Below are 19,121 nucleotides of genomic sequence, written 5' to 3'. Positions count from 1 at the left end.
TGACGGTTTGAGGCTGATCGGTGATGGATGATTGATTACGCGTGAGGGCTGGCGGATGAGCGGTTGGATGACGTTTCACCAGTTATACAGCAAGGCAACAGATGGGATGACAGATATTGGGTGGTGGGTGACAACTGGCACATGATGCTCGGCTGGTGATGAATGATGGATGATGGATGATGCGCAGAGCCGCGTCTGCTTGCTGCACGTGCAGCACGTGGAGCCCCTTTCGGGGGTGTGTCCCCACGAAGCAGCCCGTTGGCGTTGCGCGTGCAGCCTTTCTGCTCCCAAAGCTGCTGCGCTGCGTGCGAACGCCGCAGGTTCTTCCGCAGGATCTCGCTGCACGAGGAGCGCCCGGAGCGAGAAGGGGGGCGTCGCGCGCAGGCAGGATGTACGCCGATCGCGTGTCCCTGCTCGTCGCGTGCTGCCTGCTGGGCTGCGGCGCCGCGCGGAGGAGCGGTCGCGAGGACGCGGCCACCCTGGAGCGCATCGCCGGCGCGAGGTGTGCGTCGCGCTGCCTCGCGCTGCACATGACGCAGCTCAGCGCTCGTTTCACGCATCTGCAGGTGGGGGTGTGTGTTTCGAGCGGCTCTGCTCCGTATCGCGCGGCGGGATTGTCGGCTCCGGGATCACGCGCTCAAACCGGAATCCGCGCGGAAAAGAAATGAATGAACCTCGCGGCTGACATGTCATGACGATGAGGGTCGCTAAACAGAACAGAAGCCGCCTCGAACTTATTTTTTCCGATTATTTACATAGTGCTTTACAAGTTATTTTCGTTGAAAAAAAAAGTTTAATTTCACTTGCTGCCGGGTATTTTACTATAGTACTCCCGGTTATGCGCGGTCCAGCTGAACGTGAAGCTCCACGTGGAAGCCGCCAGTGGAGCCGCTTGTTGTTGAGCTCAGAATTCGAGCGAGTCCATTTCAGTGAGTGATCTGGGAGTTCCTGTACCACAAATCATGTACCATGGTAAAGCGCTCAGCGCGACCTCCCTGCTCTTCGGCTCCTCATGTGGCTGTAATATTCTTATTTATTGGTGAGAAATTAAAACATTTCAACAGGGTTGGCACAAGGGCTTCCTTGGCTGCACCTGTTGAACCTTTAGGGGGTGCAGCTCACACACTATAGAACATTCTAGAAACCCTGCTCACTGTTACATTTGAACGTTACGCAGATATACTGTATTATCCAGTTGAATTCAGCAGGTAGTGCTGTGTCTAAAGGCGGAGGGTTCGAATCCCCCTTCAGCCAGTATTCCGTTGATCGAGACACTTCCCCTGAACCGATCCAGTCGGGATAACCTGCTGTATAAATAATGGGTAAAGGATCGTAAGGTTTTTTAACATCGTAAGTGACGTTGGGCAAAGGGCATCGGAAAAAGGTTAATAAATAATAATTCAGTCCACATACTGTATGTCTGGATGCTTAAGGGCTTAGATCAGACCTGCCTAGAATTTAGACATGTGTCACACGCTTTGTGGCAACTGGCACCAGGGTTTGCGTGTGACTGTTTTATTAGCTTGCGTGAAAGCCGCAACCTCCGCTCCCCTCCAGGATTCAGTTTTACTCAGTTACGCAGATTTTAATTGGAGAACCTGGCAATAACGCTCTTTTAACCTTCCGCACGCGTGGAGACGGCGAACTCTGATTTGGCGTTTGTTCCGCACCGTTCGGTTCGGTCTCAAAGCATCCCGCTCCCTTCCGACGTCTTGAAAGGGGTCTCCGGCCTCTCCGAGGAGACCCGCTTTGAACTCAATAAATGCCCGAGTTCCCCAAACGGGCAGAACTCTAAAACGGGGCCGTGTTGTCGAAATGCATGTTTACAGGATGGGGGTTGCCTCAAATGACACAAATTGCCTCTGTCGTGTGTAACCTCGTGCTTTTCCTTCCTAACAAGCCTTCGGGGGGATGGCGGGAAGGTGATAAAACCTGCCGACGGTATTTTGGGGCCGCTGACGTGGCCCGGGCGTCTAGCGGGAGCGGGCAGGAATGCGGCGCCGCCGTCCGGGAAGCGCTGCCCAGCTCCGCTTTGGTATTAATGACCCTGACGGCGTGGTTGTCCTGCACGAGCAGGATGGTCTGATACCAGTGAGCAAAAGGAACGTCCCAAGTATGAGTGGTCCGAAAGCAGCCTTGTCACGACAGCATGCCATTACTAACCATAGGCTCGTAAGTCACCCGTGTCAAATATTGACACAGATTCGATGATCGGTGTTCTCCGCAGCCATCGTTATCAAAACCGCGGAGGATTACTTGGCGTGCCTCTCAAAATTTAGATGGCAAGCGAATGAGCAGATGTTGATGGTTGCCATGACAAACCTGTTGAAACTCCTTTTACTGATTCGGCCCTCCTCTCCTGGTGTCCCAGCCAGTCTCTATATGTTTTTTACCAATAGCTCTGAAAATAGGCATAAAAAGTGTCGGGGGGTGGGGGGCGTGTACCCCGATGTTGTCTGTAACTCCTATGTTTAATATTCCCCCTTTTTTACCGTCTCCCCAGCACTCGAACGCTGCTGAGAACATACTCGTTTGCCACTGTTGCTGGAAGGCCAGAAAGGTCTGGAATCAAACTTTAAGCGAAGCAAATGCAGACAGGAGGCCGAACAGTTGTGATCAACCTGTGTTGTTTTGCTGCAGTGGAATAGTGGCTGAATTATATATTAAAAAAAACATTAACTGCTCTATTTTTTTGCTATTAACGCTGTTCCGTTGTCAGGCTTCCGTTGGTATCCTTCGCAGCCTCGAGATCGGACCCAACAAACATCGGGGCTCCTGTCTTCAGACTCCCTTGTGTAATTTAGACCTCATAAAAAGAATATCGCAGTCAGCAAGCGCTGTGCTTTGGCTAAATATCGGCTTCGGGAGACAGGGTGTTTGAGGATACTTAGGACAGCTTAAGGGTTTAACACTGTTCTCCCTCTGTAATTTCACAAAAATTACTGTTTTCCATCGTAGGCTTATTGTGTTGTTCTCGCAGCCGGTCCATATTTATGCAGTCATTCCCTTGTGCTCTGTCTTTTTATGTAGTGTGATTTTGGAAATGCTCTCATTTCAAGTGTTAACCAGAAAAGTGCCCCTTCTTAGTGGCGTTTCATGCGGACTCTTGTTATTTTTCCCCAAATTTCCACAGAAATGATGGAAATCCCTCGAATTGCGCTCGCTTTGCTCATTCTTGCCTGTCTGTCTGTGCTTTGTGGCAGAACGATGAAGTCTTGGTCTGGTGTGAGAACCACAGAAGATGCTCTCAGGTGAGAACCACAGCAGATCTCATTCTTCTTCTACTTCCTCCTCCTCCTCCTACCTTCACCTTAGTCACTGTGAGATTCCTTCCATCGAACCCGAAGATATGGAGTGACCCCTTAGGACTTTAATCCCCAGCCCCCCAGGGTGTGTAAGCACCTCTTCTACCCCTCTTGTTCATTAGGATCCATCAGGCACTTTCACCACTTCTGTAACCAAAAATTCTTACGTCTCACAGCGCCTGGGTGGTGATGCAGGACGTGGGTTCGATCCCTGCTCGGTCTCTGTCTCGGTCCTCCAGGTGCTCTGGTTTCCTCCCACAGTCCAAAGACATGCTGTTCAGGTTTACCCATAGTGTGTGAGTGACAGAGAGAGTGTGTGTGTTCCACTGATGTATGGATGAGTGACCCAGTGTAAGTAGTGTATCTAGCAATGTAAGTTACCACGGTGAATAAGGTATGTGGGCTGATAACACTACATAGAGTTCATTGGAAGTTGCTTCGGAGAAAAACATCTGCTAAATAAATAAATGTAAAATTATTAGTGATATTGCTGTGCCCTTCATATGGAAATGGAAGTTTTTCCATTTCAGAATAAAGTTACCTTGTTAATGACATTCGGGTGATTCCTTCATCTTCGCTGAACTGTAAGGCTGCACACCCTGTGGATCATCAAGCTGAGAGCTGAGGACCTCTGGTTTGGGGGAACATGATGTCTTTTTGAGATGCCGTTTTGCTTTAATCTCATCTTTTCCCCATCTATTGTCTCCCAGCTATGTTTTCATTTTGGTATCCAGGAAGCCAACTGAATTCATAATTATGAGCTATATTATAATCAACACCGCAGAGTTCAACCTAGTATTTTGATGAGCGCGTGTGCAAAAACCCCTCTTGTTTCGTATCTTCCCCGAAGGCCACCGGGAGTTTCTGTCTGTTGAATGTCCAGGATAATTCCTTTCGAAATAATCCTCGAAACACACTTTACACTATCAGCAGACCGTGTCGGTGTACTTTTTTTCGTCCAGTGTTTTTATGGGGTAAGTGAAAATATGCAGGTTGGCCTTGTGTAATTGGTCATCTTAAAGAGCTGTAAAAAGGGAATGCCGGGAATAGGGTACTCGGAAATGCAGAACACGCCAACCCATCCCAGTGTTAACCATCGGCAGTAAAAAGCCTTTCGGGGAAGTAACTGCAACCGCCTGGTCGCTCGTTGGCGTTAGAAGGGGAAGTGGGACAGCTGGGTGAGGGGGCAGACAAGCCTGTCATTTGCTGTTTTACTGTAGTAAAGCTCCATACCTACTGCTCAGTACCATCAAGGCAGTTTCTTCTCTAGACCAAAGGCTCCGACCATGAGGTGTCCTCCAAACTATGGCCACTAAAACAGTTCAGTAATGAAGACCAGACCAAAATTCCCCCAATGTGAAAGACTTCCGTTGAATTTAAGAAAGCGTTTGATTGCAGTCGTAGCAGCTAAAGGTGCTTTTTCCACACGGTGCTACTCGGCATTGGACACAGTTGTTTGTTAAATGAGTAAAAGTTATTTGTTCACTTAGGTGCCTGTAATCTAAAATTTAATTATGGGTGAAAACCTAATAACGTTGATTGTCAGAAATCTGCAACAGAAGAGGGCAAACTTTCTTAAAACTTTGTAATAAGCCTACGAATAGGAGCACGTCGAAGGAAGTGTTCTAGCCCTGTTGGCGTTTCGCTCCGTTCTTCGTTTCTTGGCTACCGGGAGGGTTTGAAGCACGTCCCAGAAAGGTAAGGATTGCCCCCACATTAAGGCTGTATTTCTCACACTGGTCTCCTGAGCTGCAGTAATTGCTTTCAGATGCAGGTTTGTCCTCCCGCTCGCCTTCCAACATTGGGCAAAGCAAACGATGTGTTTCTCGTAAAAATAATGACAGCTATTTAACGTCCTCCTGGGCCGGAGCACGTTCCTTCAGGAGAACAAATATTAACTGCTGTTTAAACGGGAGGCCAGAAGGTCTTATTTTTAAATTTTTTTTAAAAAATAAAAAGCACATGCCGCATTACTTTTTTTTTTTCCTTCTTAAAACATCATGCTAATTTATTGGTCATTTTTTAAGGGAGTTTCCATGAGTTTCTCCTTTAGGACACATCGTTATTTCTGTCCAGTTCTGTAAGGTCACTCGTGAACATAACAAGGCAACGGGGAGGAAGGTTGGTCTTTCCCATCGCTGGCAGTGGACGGTGGAGTCCTGATGGTTCCGAAACGTCTCTCTAAGGATGGGAGAAGAGGTCTTTGTGTAACGTGATTGTCCGCAGCTGGGAAGGATCTCTGTGTTCAGGAGATGGGACTAGACAACCTCCTGACTGATTGTCAGAGGTTCAACCCTAAGACTTTTGCTCTTACATTCTTGTATTACATTATTGCTTAACAGGTGTATTCAAGCAAAGCAACCTACATAGCTTCCGATAGACTTGGATAATTTATTATGGAAAGTTTCTTTCTCAAAGGTACGATGACCTGTCATGGTACATGAGCTGGCATCTTCTCCAGTTCTGAAGCTGGTTCCGTAACCACCAGGCTACCTTGTGTTCTAATGGGAATGTTGGCGTCATGTATTGACTTTGGCAGGATCTGCCCTTTCGACTCAACCGAACCACGGTTAGGGGCCCGGCCTGACCTCTGACCCACCGGACGAAAGGGAGCAATGTATGCTAGGCGGAAGTCATTCTGCTAAGGCTTCTTCCCTGAATGGTAAAATGCAAGAATCCGAATGGCAGCCTTGTTGGTGAATCTCAGGCGGGTCCTCTGGACCCAACAATTGTTTCTCTTTTCGTTTTCTAACCTTTTCCCAAACCCAAGAAAGGAATATCTCATTTTACTAAACACCTATAATCAGTGGCATTTTTCTTTTTTTAGGGCTGGGCTGAGTTAACAGCTCAAATTAGGATGTAAATAATTTGCATAAATGCTTGGGGGTTTGCAACCACTTTAACAAGCTGGGGCAAAGGCGAAAGTATGGAGCGAAGGGTTGAATGGAATCACGGAAATCGTTTTTATTTCCACCTGGAGCAGGGAGCTCGGGAAACAGTTGGCATCAATAACGTGATCGGGTTTTTCATCTTGAGGGACGTTTGCGTTAAATGGGGAAACTTGGAGCATTATTTCCCACTCACGTTTCTCTCAATGCTGCGTCCAAGTCGATGCGCCAAGGTCCGTTCGCAAAGACAATGGAAACGGTTCCAGTAGTACAGAAAGGGAACGATTCTACAACATTCTCTTTCACTTTGTTTACATTGCTGTTGCTCGCCCCACGGTATTATTCCGACAGACCATTTAAAACATTTTTTTAAAGTTTGGCGAAAATTGTGAATTTCTCTTGGTGCAAACGCATGCGTATCGTGCTTGCCTTGAGGCGAAGCCTTTGTCAATATTTGGTCGCGACATTTTGAGCTCACAATGAATAACACATGGCTGTGCGCGCGTGGAATGGGTCGTTTTCTGTCTTTAACAGCTTTGAAATATTTATGGTGACTAATTTTTTTTAACCGTTTAAACCAGGTGAAGGAGCATCAGCTCGGAAAAGTCGCCTCGGTCTTTGTCTTCTCCAGGTGGTTTCTCCACGATGAGCGATGGGTTCCCGCTCACGGCTTTGCTGTAGACCACAGCGTGCTCCGTGTTCTCGTGTTCTCTGCACCATTGTTTTTCTTTATGATTTCCGTTACACGCAAGAATTGAGCTCCAGGAGTGAATTTTATGCTCTGCAGACTTGAAACCTTCGCTCTTACTGGTCTTGAACTCGTCACACCATCCAGCATTCAGGCTACATCAAGAATGTTTAACGATTAAAAAAAGATGTTTAATTTTTTCATCTATATTCGGGTGAGAGGCCGTTACAGGTGGTAGCGCTGGTGAATCCGGATCTTTCCGCATGGAGTTTGCATGGTCTCCTATAAATTGCCCTTTGTGTGTGTGTGCGCGTGCATGATATGAAGGACCTCCATGACTCTGAACTGGACAAGCAGTTATTGCCACGGGATGGATGGATTCATATTTGTCTGACTCATATGGACAGTCAAATAGCTATCATATAAATCATATAACAATAACAACATAACTCTATGTAGCCCCTTTCTTGCAAATACAAATTGCTGCTCAAAAAAAATGAATTTTAATAAAATGATGAAAAAGTAACAATAACAATGAAGGAATAAAAAAAAAAATTAATGTTAACACCATATTTTGAGTAGCTTTTTAAAGTATCTGCAGAACCTTGTTACTACGCGGAGGCAGTTTGTTCCGTAATTTCTGAGCATGGCAATGAGAGCTGCCTCTCCAGTCATCCTGTGGGTAACTTCTGGAATGTGGAGAAAGTCTGCGTTTGAAGATCTGAGGACAGGGGTGCGAATATGTAGATGTGTTCATATCCTGAGAGGCGGGAAGCTGTGCTTCTCTTGGATGAACGTTCTTAGCTCACATCTGGTTTCCCTTTTTCGGGGGGGGGGTTAAATCCACAGAAATTAGCGTGACAAGTTCTCTAAATCAGAGCAACCCACTCCACCCCACCCCAGTCTAACCCCCCCCCAATTTGTCCACTCGACGCAAAATGAAAACATGCGATGCACGGCACACAACTGGGCCGAATCCGTGCATCGCATGTTTTCGTGCGCGCTCCGTGGAGCCGCTGCCGTCGAAACGCGAGAGAAGCGGCGTGTGCAGCCTATTACAAGCGTAAACTTCCTTGCGCTCAGCTGCCCCGGTGCAGACAGCAGTTCTTCTGTTGCCCTAATGCGCTGCAGGTGCGACGGTCTGCGAACCGTCTCGATCCGCCACTCGGACCCGTCACGCACCCGTCAGCCTGGCCAGCTGCGGGGGGGGGGGTGGAGCGGGGAGGGGCAGCGGCTGGATTCGCCGAGCCAGTCGAGGGGCTCGATTAAAGAGCCCGGGAAGGAGGATGTTGACTCTCTCCCAAATAAACAAGCGCAGGGCAGATAAACGGAGGCAGATGCAGAAGCAGGGGTTCGAGGAGCGGTCGTGCTGTCTGTAGGCTCCGTTGACTTTGTACAACATCTGAGGCCATTGCGAAACTCGTCTTCCGGATTTTGCATCACTTTTTGGGATGTGGACCGATAGCAGTGGAAGGTTGCCGGTTCGAGCCCCACTCCCGCTGTAGTGCCCTTGGTCAAGGTGCTGAGCCTGAATTGCTCCTGAAAAAATACCCTGTTGATTAAATTGGGTAGTTAAAAAAAAAAAAAAAAAAAAAAGCGAGTCACTTTGGATGAAAGGATCGATGGGGATGATAATCCTTTTCTCCGAAAATCCTCGTACGCGGTAGGGAGTCTGAACGTACCGAACGAGCGCGGAAAGGAAACGCTCAACGTCGTGTTTAAATCATCTCGTCTTTATTGTCCTCCTATGTATCAATTATCCAGGTATTTGAGTTGCTTCTGGGAGGGAATGAAGCGACGTGACTCATTAAGTGTGACCACAGCGCTACTGTCAAATAGGACTGGGAGCGAATGGCGGTACGCAGTTTGGCCTGTGCAGCTGTGCGCCACATCTGTCTCCTGCCGCCTTACTTCACAGCAGCCCCCCCAAAAAGGCACTTTTCGCCGGGGGGGTGCGCGTGCCGTTCGATTTATGGGATTTGCCCCAACGACCGCTTTGGGGTCCCGTGGAGCCGAGCGGTACCGCGCGCGCCGGGCGATGCCGAGGGTCTCCAGCCAACGGCGCCCCCGTTGGCCCGTATCGACACGTAGGACCGAAAGGACCCGCAGTTTCCACAGCGCCGTCCACCTGGTTTAGCGCTTAACTCAGAAGCGTTTTGTCACTCTGAAGCGTTTCCTGTTCCTCCCTGAACTCCCCTCTTCAGCCCGCTTGACCAAGCCAGGATGGCGCTCCGGGATCCAGCTCTGTCGTGGTGAACCTTCTCCCGCCATCCGTCACCGTGACCGGAGGGGGAGGACAGCCAGCTCTCCGTCACACGAGTCCCCAGAGAGCGCCGAGATCTGGGCGCTTCTCCCACGCGGGGGGAGCGATGGAATCTGGAGAAAAGTGCGAGTCGGCGGCTCGGATTAGGAAGGCGTATCGACCATAGCCGACTGAGGGCGGCGAGAGGGTTCCCTTTCCCCCTCGCGCGGTGACCAGTACGCTGCCGGTCTTCTTAGGGGTCCTTTTAAGATATCGTCTTTGACCGCACTCTACAAAAGGCTAGAACCCAGGTCAGCGGTCAGATTTCGAGTCCGGTCGCAGGTGTGGCGACCGAACCGTGAAATTCAAAACGCTTTCGCTGCACGTCAGCTGCACGTGGTCACGGTCTCTACTTGACCGGGTGACGATTCAAATCCCCATCCCCAGGCGGGATCTTTATCGGTTTGGTTCCCCATTAAAGGAATTAGAGTAGGACCTATTTCATCCCCTGCCTTCGCTCTTTCTCCCGCTTTGAAATCGGACAACGTGCTGCTTCAGGGCGAAATGAAACGCGCGCGCCGAGAAGGTCGAGGCGCTCTAATAAGCGTACCGAGAAGAGAGGGACTGGACCCCATCGCGACATGATTGTTTCTTCAGTCTTGATTCCAAGAGTAACTGAATCTTTCAGTCGTGCGTATCGTCATTCATCACACTTAAGTCCAAAAGCGCTCCTCCTGGACCGAAAGGGGCCGTCCGGCTCGCGCGGAGCGGATTCCCGACAAAGAAGCGTCCCGTTCGCAAGCAGCTCGGGAGGATCCACGGAAGAAGCGGAAGACGTGCAGCTCGGCCGACGCCGAACGGAGCCGGACGCGGTTCTACCGTGCGCGTCCTTACCGGGTCCCATTAATCCATGTGACACGAGGCCCTTTTTGGACCCCGTCGGCGAAACGCGGCCGGTTCATCCAGCGCAGTAGAGCTGCCAAGGGGACCGGGCTTTATCATTTCCGGCGGTTAGAACCTCTCCTGGTGTTTTTTCGGTTTCCGGTCTTTTAATATCATTTCCATGCTTGGTCTCGCTGTACGTGGAACGGATTGCGCCTTTAAAAAATAAGTGAAAAAACATAAGCGTGATCGTGCATGAGAGCGAAAGTATTAACGGGTCTTTTAAATAACTTTATAATAATAGTTTCATCAGCCGTATTGGTCCAGTTGGGAAATATACACAGATCAAGCTGGTCCTGCCTTATGACCATGTGTCACGGTGAGGGGGAAAATACGCAATTTGCAGTTGTTCAAGTGTGAAAATGTTTAATGTAAAATGTAATTATCAGCGGTGGAAAAACAAGAGAAGCGAAAGCAATGAACTCGATAGGAAATGTCGCGTCTTAGTTTTATTCCGGTTGCGGGCACTGGGTGGAGCAGTGGTTAGCGCTGTTGCCTTGTAATCCATGGACCCAGGTTTGAACTGCTGGTACCCTTGATGGAGGCGTTTACCCTGAATTTAGTGTATAAATCATTGTGAGTCACCTTGGGTGAAGGCCTCTTATAAATAAGGGTTAATGAAGTAGCGTCGTGGTAAAAGCTGCCACCTTTGGACCCGAAGGTCACAGGTTTGAATCCCGTCTCCAGCTATTGTACCCTAGAGCGATGTACTTACCCTTGTGAGGTGCTCTGGTTTCCTCCCAAAATGAACTGGTCACTGTGTGTGTGTGTGTGTTCAATTGCCCTGTGATGGACTGGTATATCCTGCCCCAAAGCCCTATGCTTCTGGGACAGGCTCTGCACCACGATGACCCTGCATTGGACAAGTGGATAATGGATGAACGCATTAATTTTCATCATATTTGTTTCGGCCTGCAGTGCCTCCACCCGTGCAAGGAATTATGGGAAACAAAGAGAAGAAGCCTCTCTCAGAAGGCATGTGAGGTAAGTTGCGTCGTGGCTGGGGTAGTTTAGGGGAGTCTGTGGACCGGAGGAGACCGTAAGGGAGGGACGGAGAGAGCAGCTCAGCTGGGTCCGCTGAACCGAAGCTTGTGAACCAAGGAAAATATCTGTAAGTATTTATATTCGTATGGAATGCAGCCCAGCGAGGACGGAGCGCAAAGGGGCGATGCCTTCGCACGCTGGTACGTCAGCAGCCGTCGTCCAACAAAAAGAAAAGGGGTAAAAAAGGCGGCTGATGCCGCACTCCAAATTAGAGCGAACGAGTCTCCTTCCCGAGTTTAATAATCGTCGCATTTTGTCGTTTTCGCGACCGTGAAGAGGAAGTCGATGAAAGGGAAACGCCCACGTCCATCCCTGACGTAAATGTCCCACTGGCGGCAGGAGAGCACATCTCCTCGATGGCCCTGCTGTACCGAGACGTGAAATGCCTACCCACAATGCCCTGCTCTCGCCATCACAGAAGCACCACGAGTGCGCCACCAGCGCGGCCTTCCTGGGCTCCCTGCGCACGCAGAAGCAGGGGGACTGTCCACCCACGGCCAGGGCCTCGGGTTTCGCCGCCGCCTGCGTGGAGAGCTGCGCCGCCGACCGCGACTGCCCCGGCGCCAGGAAGTGCTGCCCCAACGGTTGCGGTCACACCTGCCAGGCCCCCGCCAACCTGTACCAGGGTGGGCCTCCGACAGCACGGCCCCCCACAGGGCACCTTCCTGAGCAGCGTCAGTTGTTCTCTTTCTTAGAGCTCCTTCCTCCATCAGGTGTCCCCTTGAGACCCAGAAGAGACATCACTTTCCTGGAGGACCAGCACGGTTGGCTCACGGTCTCCTGGGTGTCCAGGTTCAACGTGTCTGCGGAACCCGTGCTGTACATCCTGCAGAGACGCTGGGACCAGGGGATCCGGCCCAGCGAGGACCCGGCCTCCGACTGGCAGACCGTCCTCATGGTGGGAACCGTCGCTGTTGCCTTCTGCACTATGTCTGTCGGATATCAGGTGGTCCTCCGCTCGTGACCGGGTTCCGATCCGACAACGCCGTCGTAAGGCCACTTCTCTGTTGGCACAAAATCTCCTTGTACGGTACGGTATGAACCATAAAGATACATATGTCTTAAGTCACATATGTTGTAAGTCAAATATGTTGTAAGTCGCATATGTTGTAACTGGAGGAGCACCTGGACCACCAGCTAATCACTTCTGTTCTTTCAATTATCAGTGTGAAATTCCTAATGCTCCAAGGTCTCTGTAACGCGTTCAGGGAAACACACTGGATGCAAACGCATTAATACACAGGAGGTTATTTGCACACGGGTTCGAAAAAAGCAGAGGGTCCACTCTTGGGCGTGCCGCGTTGATTCCCGCTGTCGAGATTGCGATGACCGCAGATGAACTTTGGAAGGTGGCACTCTGCGAAGAACATATTTATCACTTTTACTTGTTTGTTTAGAGCATGACGCAGTGCTGCTGTGTCAGTTTTCACACGACCGCTGGAGAGAACCTCAGAGTCTTGGGGTGGGGGGGCGGGGCGGCTTGACGCTGTCGCTCGGTCCATGGTCCGCAGCCTCCAGCAGGTGACCGACCGCGTCCTGCACCCCTGCAGACCATGGAGAACCAGGCTGTGATGAAAGACCTGAAGCCCCACAGGTGGTACCAGTTCAGGGTGAGCGCCGTCAACAGCCAGGGCACCCGTGGCTTCACCGCACCCAGCAGTCACTTCCTCTCCTGGCGAGGTGAGACCGTGGCTCGCATCTGCTTGTACAGTGTGTGTGTGTGTGTGTGTGTGTGCGTGCGCATTATCATTAATAATAATAGTGCTGTGTAGTCGAGCTGCTTCCTTGGCCTTTTTTGAAGGCAGCGCTCGGCTGAGCGCGGGATCCCCCGCCGGCGGCCCGGAGAGCGAAGGGCTGCGAAACCTCAGGAATGCGACTGCGTTCCCCCAACACGTGCTCATCCCTCTCCGCGCCAACGCGGGGGTCCCTCGCACATCCGTGTTCCCCAGAAGGGCGCCGTGTTGTCACGTCTCGGCCAGCGACGTGGTTAGGGATCCGCGGCGGGGGGCTCGAATGTGCGATAGCGGTGCCGCGGTGTCAGCCCTCGCCGAGGCTCCCCCACCCACCCCTCACAGAAAGGGAACATGGGATGGAATTGCTTGCGGGCGCCATCAATAGAGACGTCACAGCTGGACACGGCAGCAATGAGAAACACATTCGAAGGGATAATTTTCTCCTTCTCTGTTAAGGTGCCAGAGTCTTGCGCTGTTTGAGCAGCAGACGTAGAACAGCTACTTCCCAGCGTACAAAAATAATAACATGAAAATAAACCATGTATGAACTTCAGAAAGAAGGGAGAACATCGAGCGTTTGTCTCATCAGATGTGAGCGAAATGAAAAGAATCGTTAAACTCCAGCAGTTTGCCACATGTGGGCAGCAGCTGGACGATAACAGTGAGGACTCGCTGTCTTCCTCAGGAGCGGACAGTGGGACATGTGCTCCCCTCGCTGTCCAGTCCGCGTTTGCGCAATGCAGCAGCTCAGCCAATCAGTGCGCAGGTTTGTACCAAAGCCCGCCCCCTTTGCTCTCCCATTGGCAGATCCAGTCAAAGTGGTCATAGTGTCCTCCATAAATTTCAAATAAATGTTGACATCCATCCGTCCTTCATCAGTTATCACTTATTATGTGCAAAGGGTCACGGTGGTCCAGAGCCTATACCAGAAGTAATGGCCAAGAGGCAAGGCACAGCACACCTTGGATGGTAGCGCAAATCACCCTGCTGTATAAATGGGTAAATCAGTGTAAACAGCTTAGTGTACAAACTTAAGAGTGTAAATTGCTTAGGAGAAAAGCGTCAGATAAATGAATACATCATAATAATAATATAAGGTGATTATGTTTGGGGTCAATGGTGGGAGGTAGGTGATCCTATTTCCACACACACACACACACACACACAGACAGAGACAGACAGAGCAGACCCTGAAGCTGCACACCCTCGCCTTGCTGGCGCCCCTCAGAGGAGACACGAGGACAGGATGATGTCAATATTTACGTTGCCGTGTCTCCGGTCTCCACGTGTGGTTCTGGTATCTCTCGAGATAATGGGACGGACGCAGCGATGACGGGACAGAGGGCACGTTTACTAATTTGATAGAGGAGAGGAAGGCTTCCCGATAAGCGAGTGGAAATCGGTCAATTTTGGCAGTCGGAAAAGCAAGTAAAGAGCATAGCGCAGACCCCGGTCGGAGTGCATGCGATGCATGTGGTACGCGTGCTTTTACACACACGCAGGAAGTGATGCGGGGACACACACTGAGTTCAGTCTTTGCCCTGTGTGACCCTTCCGGTGTCAAAATATGTGTTTGTGTGTTTTTCTAAATTGTGATGCTGTTCATGCACCCCCCCCCCCCCCGCAGGGAATCATATTCATTAATCATATAATCCTTAAAGCAAGCGACACACTTATTATTGAGGGGTGAGACTGTAGAGCCTCGAAACGATGATTCGGCGCCACCATCCGTATAAACGCTCTGACAGCCTACAGTCACTCGAGTGTCATATTCCCTAATTCTCTCATTTCTTTATTCTTTTAATTTTATTGCATTGTTTTGTAACGCATTGATTGATGCGCTTTTCGGGATTTGCACCATATAAGCGACCGCCCTCCACTTACCGTATATTTGCAGCCTTTTATATGTGCAATACTATTAATTCTGTATTTTGCAGTGCTGTATATTCTGCTTTTGTATGTTCCATCGCTCTGGGAGCTGCAGAAATTGGATTTTATTATATTTGTACGATGTCAGAAACTGTGATTTCCGTTCAGTTCAATTTTCCCCTTTCTCCTCCTGCTTCAGACCCGTCGCCCCCTGCAAAGCCACAGAACCTGCGGAGGGCAGAACTGCGGGAGCGGCCGGACGGCAGCGTGAGCGTCCTGGTCCTCTGGGACCCCCCTAAGGAGGACGAGGTGGCCGTCCACCACTACAGAGTGTCCTGGAGGGCCTGCAAGGGTCGGCGGACAGGCCGGGGACGAACGGAGCGTGTCAGGGTGACTGAGGGGGTGCGTGTCACCGGGCCCCCCATCTGAGTGCGCGCGCACACACACACACACACACACACAGTTTTCACACGGCAAGGAAGAACAAAGCAAAGCCAAGGTGTGTCCTGCAGGCCGTGTGCGAGATGGAGCTGCGCGACCTGCGGCCGGACACAGCCTACGTGGTGCAGGTACAGGCCGTCGCCTACGGGGGGCAGAAGAGGATGAGGAGCAGCAGGTCCCAGCTGACCTTCGCCACACCGTCGCAGGGTAAAGTCCCCGCCTCCCCGTGCGCCACACCCATCGGAGACACCGAGATGTTCTCCCTGGATGAGTCGTGTGCGTGTGTGTGTCGTCATTCGCAGCAACGGAAGCCCCGATGGTACCATCTCACAGCAGGGTTACGGGGCAGGCGTCCAATGAGCTGCCCTCGTCTGGCCCCGCCCATAACTCCGCCCGGAGCCCCGCCCTCAGACTGGAGGCTGCCGCCCCCCACTACCACAGCCATCGGCTGCGGGTCAAAGTGCACTGGAGGAGGCTCCGCCCAGGCAAGCTGAAGGGCCCCGGTCCTTTGCCGCACTTCCGCTGCTCGGCGCCACGGAAAAAGAGCACAGCATTATTGGTTCTGAGACGGGAGCGAGCGATTGACGCGCGACCCGAGGACCCCTCGTCCGAGCCACGCGCGGAGAGGAGCGTAAACCGTGCGTTGTCCAGAGCGTTCGGGCCGCAAACCGAAAACCTGCTGGGGAGCGAGTGTGTCGTGGAATGAATTTGTTCAAAGTGTTTGGCTTAAAAGGGCAAGGTGTCGTAAACAAGGGCGGCTGATTTATCGGCGTCTTCTGGAGATGGAACCGAATGATCCGCAGGACGGACTTAATGCCGTCACTTCGGTGCAGAAACGAGGAGCAGATGACACAGGAAGTGACTGTTTAGAGTTCGCATGACATGGACATTCTGAGCTAGAGTACTGCATCCTGTATGTATGTGTGTGTGTGTGTGTGTGTGTGTGTGTGTGTTCCAGTGTACACACTGTTTCAGGGCAAGATCCTGGTCTTCGTGTCTCATCTTCTCTGAACAAGCAGCAGCTGTGAACAGCTGTGGGTTTGAATCAGATTCAGTCTGTGTAGTGTTTGCATGTAGTGTTTGCGTGGGTGTCCTCCAGGTGCTCTGGTTTCCTCCCACAGTCCAAAGACATACGTTTCAGGTGAACTGCTGACTCTAAATTATCCATAGTGTGTGGTCCCACACACGAAAGGTAAAGCACGAAGGTTGTTGGTTCTGGCTCCGTTGTGGTGGAACGACCACCCCCTGTCACTCAGAACTGCTGAATCTCTGTCCACATTTAAGAAGGGTCTGAAAACTCACTTGTTTCAGACTCACTTCGCCCATCATCTCTTAAGTTCGCATCAGGCGTAAATGTTCATGCAGCGTAACTTAACGATCGTCCCCAGATAATCCTTTACACAGCCGCTACTCCTGTATTGTATGCAAATGTTTGTGTACCTTTAAAAAAAAAATTGTAGGAAGGCGATCAGGATTTGTCTATCCTGCATTTTATGCACCTACTCGTGCGATGAACATCGGTGCATCAAGAGGAAAGAAACAAACTATGTTTTTAGTTAAGAATCGCACGTGTGCAACTATGTCTCTCTTTCTGCTAATGTGATGAACAAATTTTTTTTTCCATGAGATGTAAGTCGCTTTGGAGAAAAGCGTCTGCTAAATGAATAAATGTAAAGGTATGAATCTACGTGTGTGTGTGTGTGTGTGTGTAAGTGTGTGATTGCCCTGTGATGAAGTAGTAGCTCATCCACAGTGCACCCTGCCTTGCACTCTATGTTTCCAGGATGGGTTCTGGACCACTGTGACCCTGCACTGAACAAGTGGTTATGGATGGATGGATGAATGAATGAATGAATTGTTGTCCTTTTTTCACAACAGAGACTGTTAAGGATTCCTCTACATACCGTCTCAGGTGGTCCCCAGAGGTGTGCGCTCACAACGAGACGAGGAGCGAGAGGACGGCCATCGTACAGGTTCGGCTTTCGCTGCTCGTCACTGTTGCTCCTTGTTCTTTTCCCTTCCTGCGATGTGTATTTTTCTCAGACCCTAAGGCCTCCTGCTCTTTTGCCCCTCCCCCAGGGAACCCACTTTGTCATCACCGACCTGCTCTTTGCCTGCAAGTACAGGGTAGCGGTCAAGCCCCTGTCCGGACAGAGTCAAAGGTCAGAGGCCGTGACCTCGGTGATTACGCCCCCTTGTGGCACCCTGGCGGGCAGCGGGGCAAAGTCAGTGTCCTGTGCCGGGGAGGGTAAGGAACAGCCTAAGGAAATATTAATGACAGCAAACGCTTTCAGAAAGAACGCTCTTGCCAACTGTTTATCGCCCATCTTTCGGATTAAAAAAAAAACATCAGCCAACAGCTTTTTGCTCCGTCGGAGGAAGTTTTTTTCACCTCACGGTGTGTCCTTATTCGCTGTCCGGCTGGTCCCAGAGCGCCACCCTCTGGTCGCAAAGGTGCCGCTGCGGCCGGAGAAGCTGACGGCCGCCTTCCGTACGATCGACGGCTCTCTGCGGGGCGAGTTCGGCTGGCGCCTGTCCCACGCCGGACCAGGACGGGGTCCTGTCGCCGGGCTCCGGTTCTCCCTGTCCCCTCTCCCCCCCGACTCGCTCGCCCCCCACACCCAGCTCTTGCCCCCAGTGAGTCCCGAACTCGGAACATGTTCGGTTATATTGAAGTGAGCCACGTGTAGGAATGTCTCTTGCGTTGTAAATCTGTAAATGAAGGATGGGTCTGTATTGTAGTATGATGGTGTGTGTGTGCGTGCGTGCGTGTGTGTTTCAGGATCAGAACTTCCTGACAGTGGAGAACATTAGGCCTCAGAGCGTTTATGAACTGCAGCTCCAGATTCTGTCAGCAGGGGGCAGTGGTGTCTCTGTAGTGAAGACCCTGCACACACTGCAGGTGAATAGCGCACACACACACACAGAGAGGTGTCTGCAGAACATGTTATTAAATCTTTTCTGCAAATCGGGAACATATTCCTGCTCTTATACATTCGTTCGTCAACTTTATCCCTTCCAATGACATCACTGAGTCCTCAGAGGTGGTCATGTGACTCCGGCTTTGTTTCGCTTCACATACGTAACTCGTCTTCGAGTGCCAGCCAAATGAGCCAGCAGTAAAAAAAAAAAAAAAATGTGGTGAATTTACACTTCCGCTCTGTTCTTTCCTTTTCCAGAACGTTCCAGAAGAGGATCAGGTCACGGTGCCCACAGTCTGCCATGACTCACAAACAAGGCCTTTTATTGACTTGTCTGCGGACGAGGTCACCTTAGCGTGACGATGGGATGCTGTTTCTGATCTTGCCACAATAAGAAACAGACGTTGCGCTATTAGAGAGCACACATACATTTTTGGCTTTAATATTTAATATTTGTTTTTAATGCATAGCATAACCACACACGTGCAGTGTTTCTTTGTACTTCCGAAATTGTTTCTGGTTTTGATGGGAAACACCTGTATGCGTTTCTTACCGTTTTTGGTCAGTTTACTAGTGTATTCAGTGTAACTTATTTTATATTGACGTGTAAAGACCCAGTTTGGTCAGCAGGTCTCCGGTGTAAATCCATCCAACCACACTGAGTGCTTCTCTGTCACGTTTTTACCTTGAGGGACTGTCATACACCCGCCGTCCTACATCCTTAACCACGTTACACTACTGTATGTTGGCCTTTGTTCACCAGTTACAGCAGTATGGTTTAAAGCATATTTCTTTGTATGTTAAATTATTTTATACGAGGGCTCATCGCAGCGGGAAATAAAGTCAGACCTCAAACAGAGCGTGTGTATGATTTATTTGGAGTTTTCAAACCAAATGTTGGATAAAATTTGCATTTCAAAGTGTTTTCTGTAGAAAATAACATACAATTTTCTGCTGTAGCACTGGCAAAATTCATTTTATTTACTCTTTCGTGCCAGAGCTTTCATCTTTTATCAGGTAGCCTTGAATGTCAAACATCTATGGTATT

General features: G+C 50.3%; 1 protein-coding gene across 1 annotated transcript; it reads left to right on the top strand.

Moving 5' to 3' along the window:
• Positions 1-389: 389 nt before the first annotated feature.
• Positions 390-18,932, top strand: LOC108921446 (anosmin-1-like). The gene is made up of 14 exons (XM_029248984.1): positions 390-566; positions 3,204-3,251; positions 10,984-11,049; positions 11,528-11,735; positions 11,823-12,007; positions 12,660-12,789; positions 14,911-15,113; positions 15,224-15,359; positions 15,455-15,637; positions 17,031-17,125; positions 17,232-17,400; positions 17,584-17,789; positions 17,935-18,054; positions 18,332-18,932. The coding sequence occupies exons 1-14, from the start codon at positions 390-392 to the stop codon at positions 18,431-18,433; spliced, it is 2,028 nt and encodes a 675-aa protein (XP_029104817.1). The 3' UTR covers positions 18,434-18,932.
• Positions 18,933-19,121: the final 189 nt, after the last annotated feature.

This window comes from Scleropages formosus, chromosome 25 (genome assembly GCF_900964775.1).
Source record: "Scleropages formosus chromosome 25, fSclFor1.1, whole genome shotgun sequence".
NCBI lineage: Eukaryota > Metazoa > Chordata > Actinopteri > Osteoglossiformes > Osteoglossidae > Scleropages > Scleropages formosus.
Note: the sequence above shows the minus strand (reverse complement) of the source record. Positions and strands in the feature narration are given on the sequence as shown.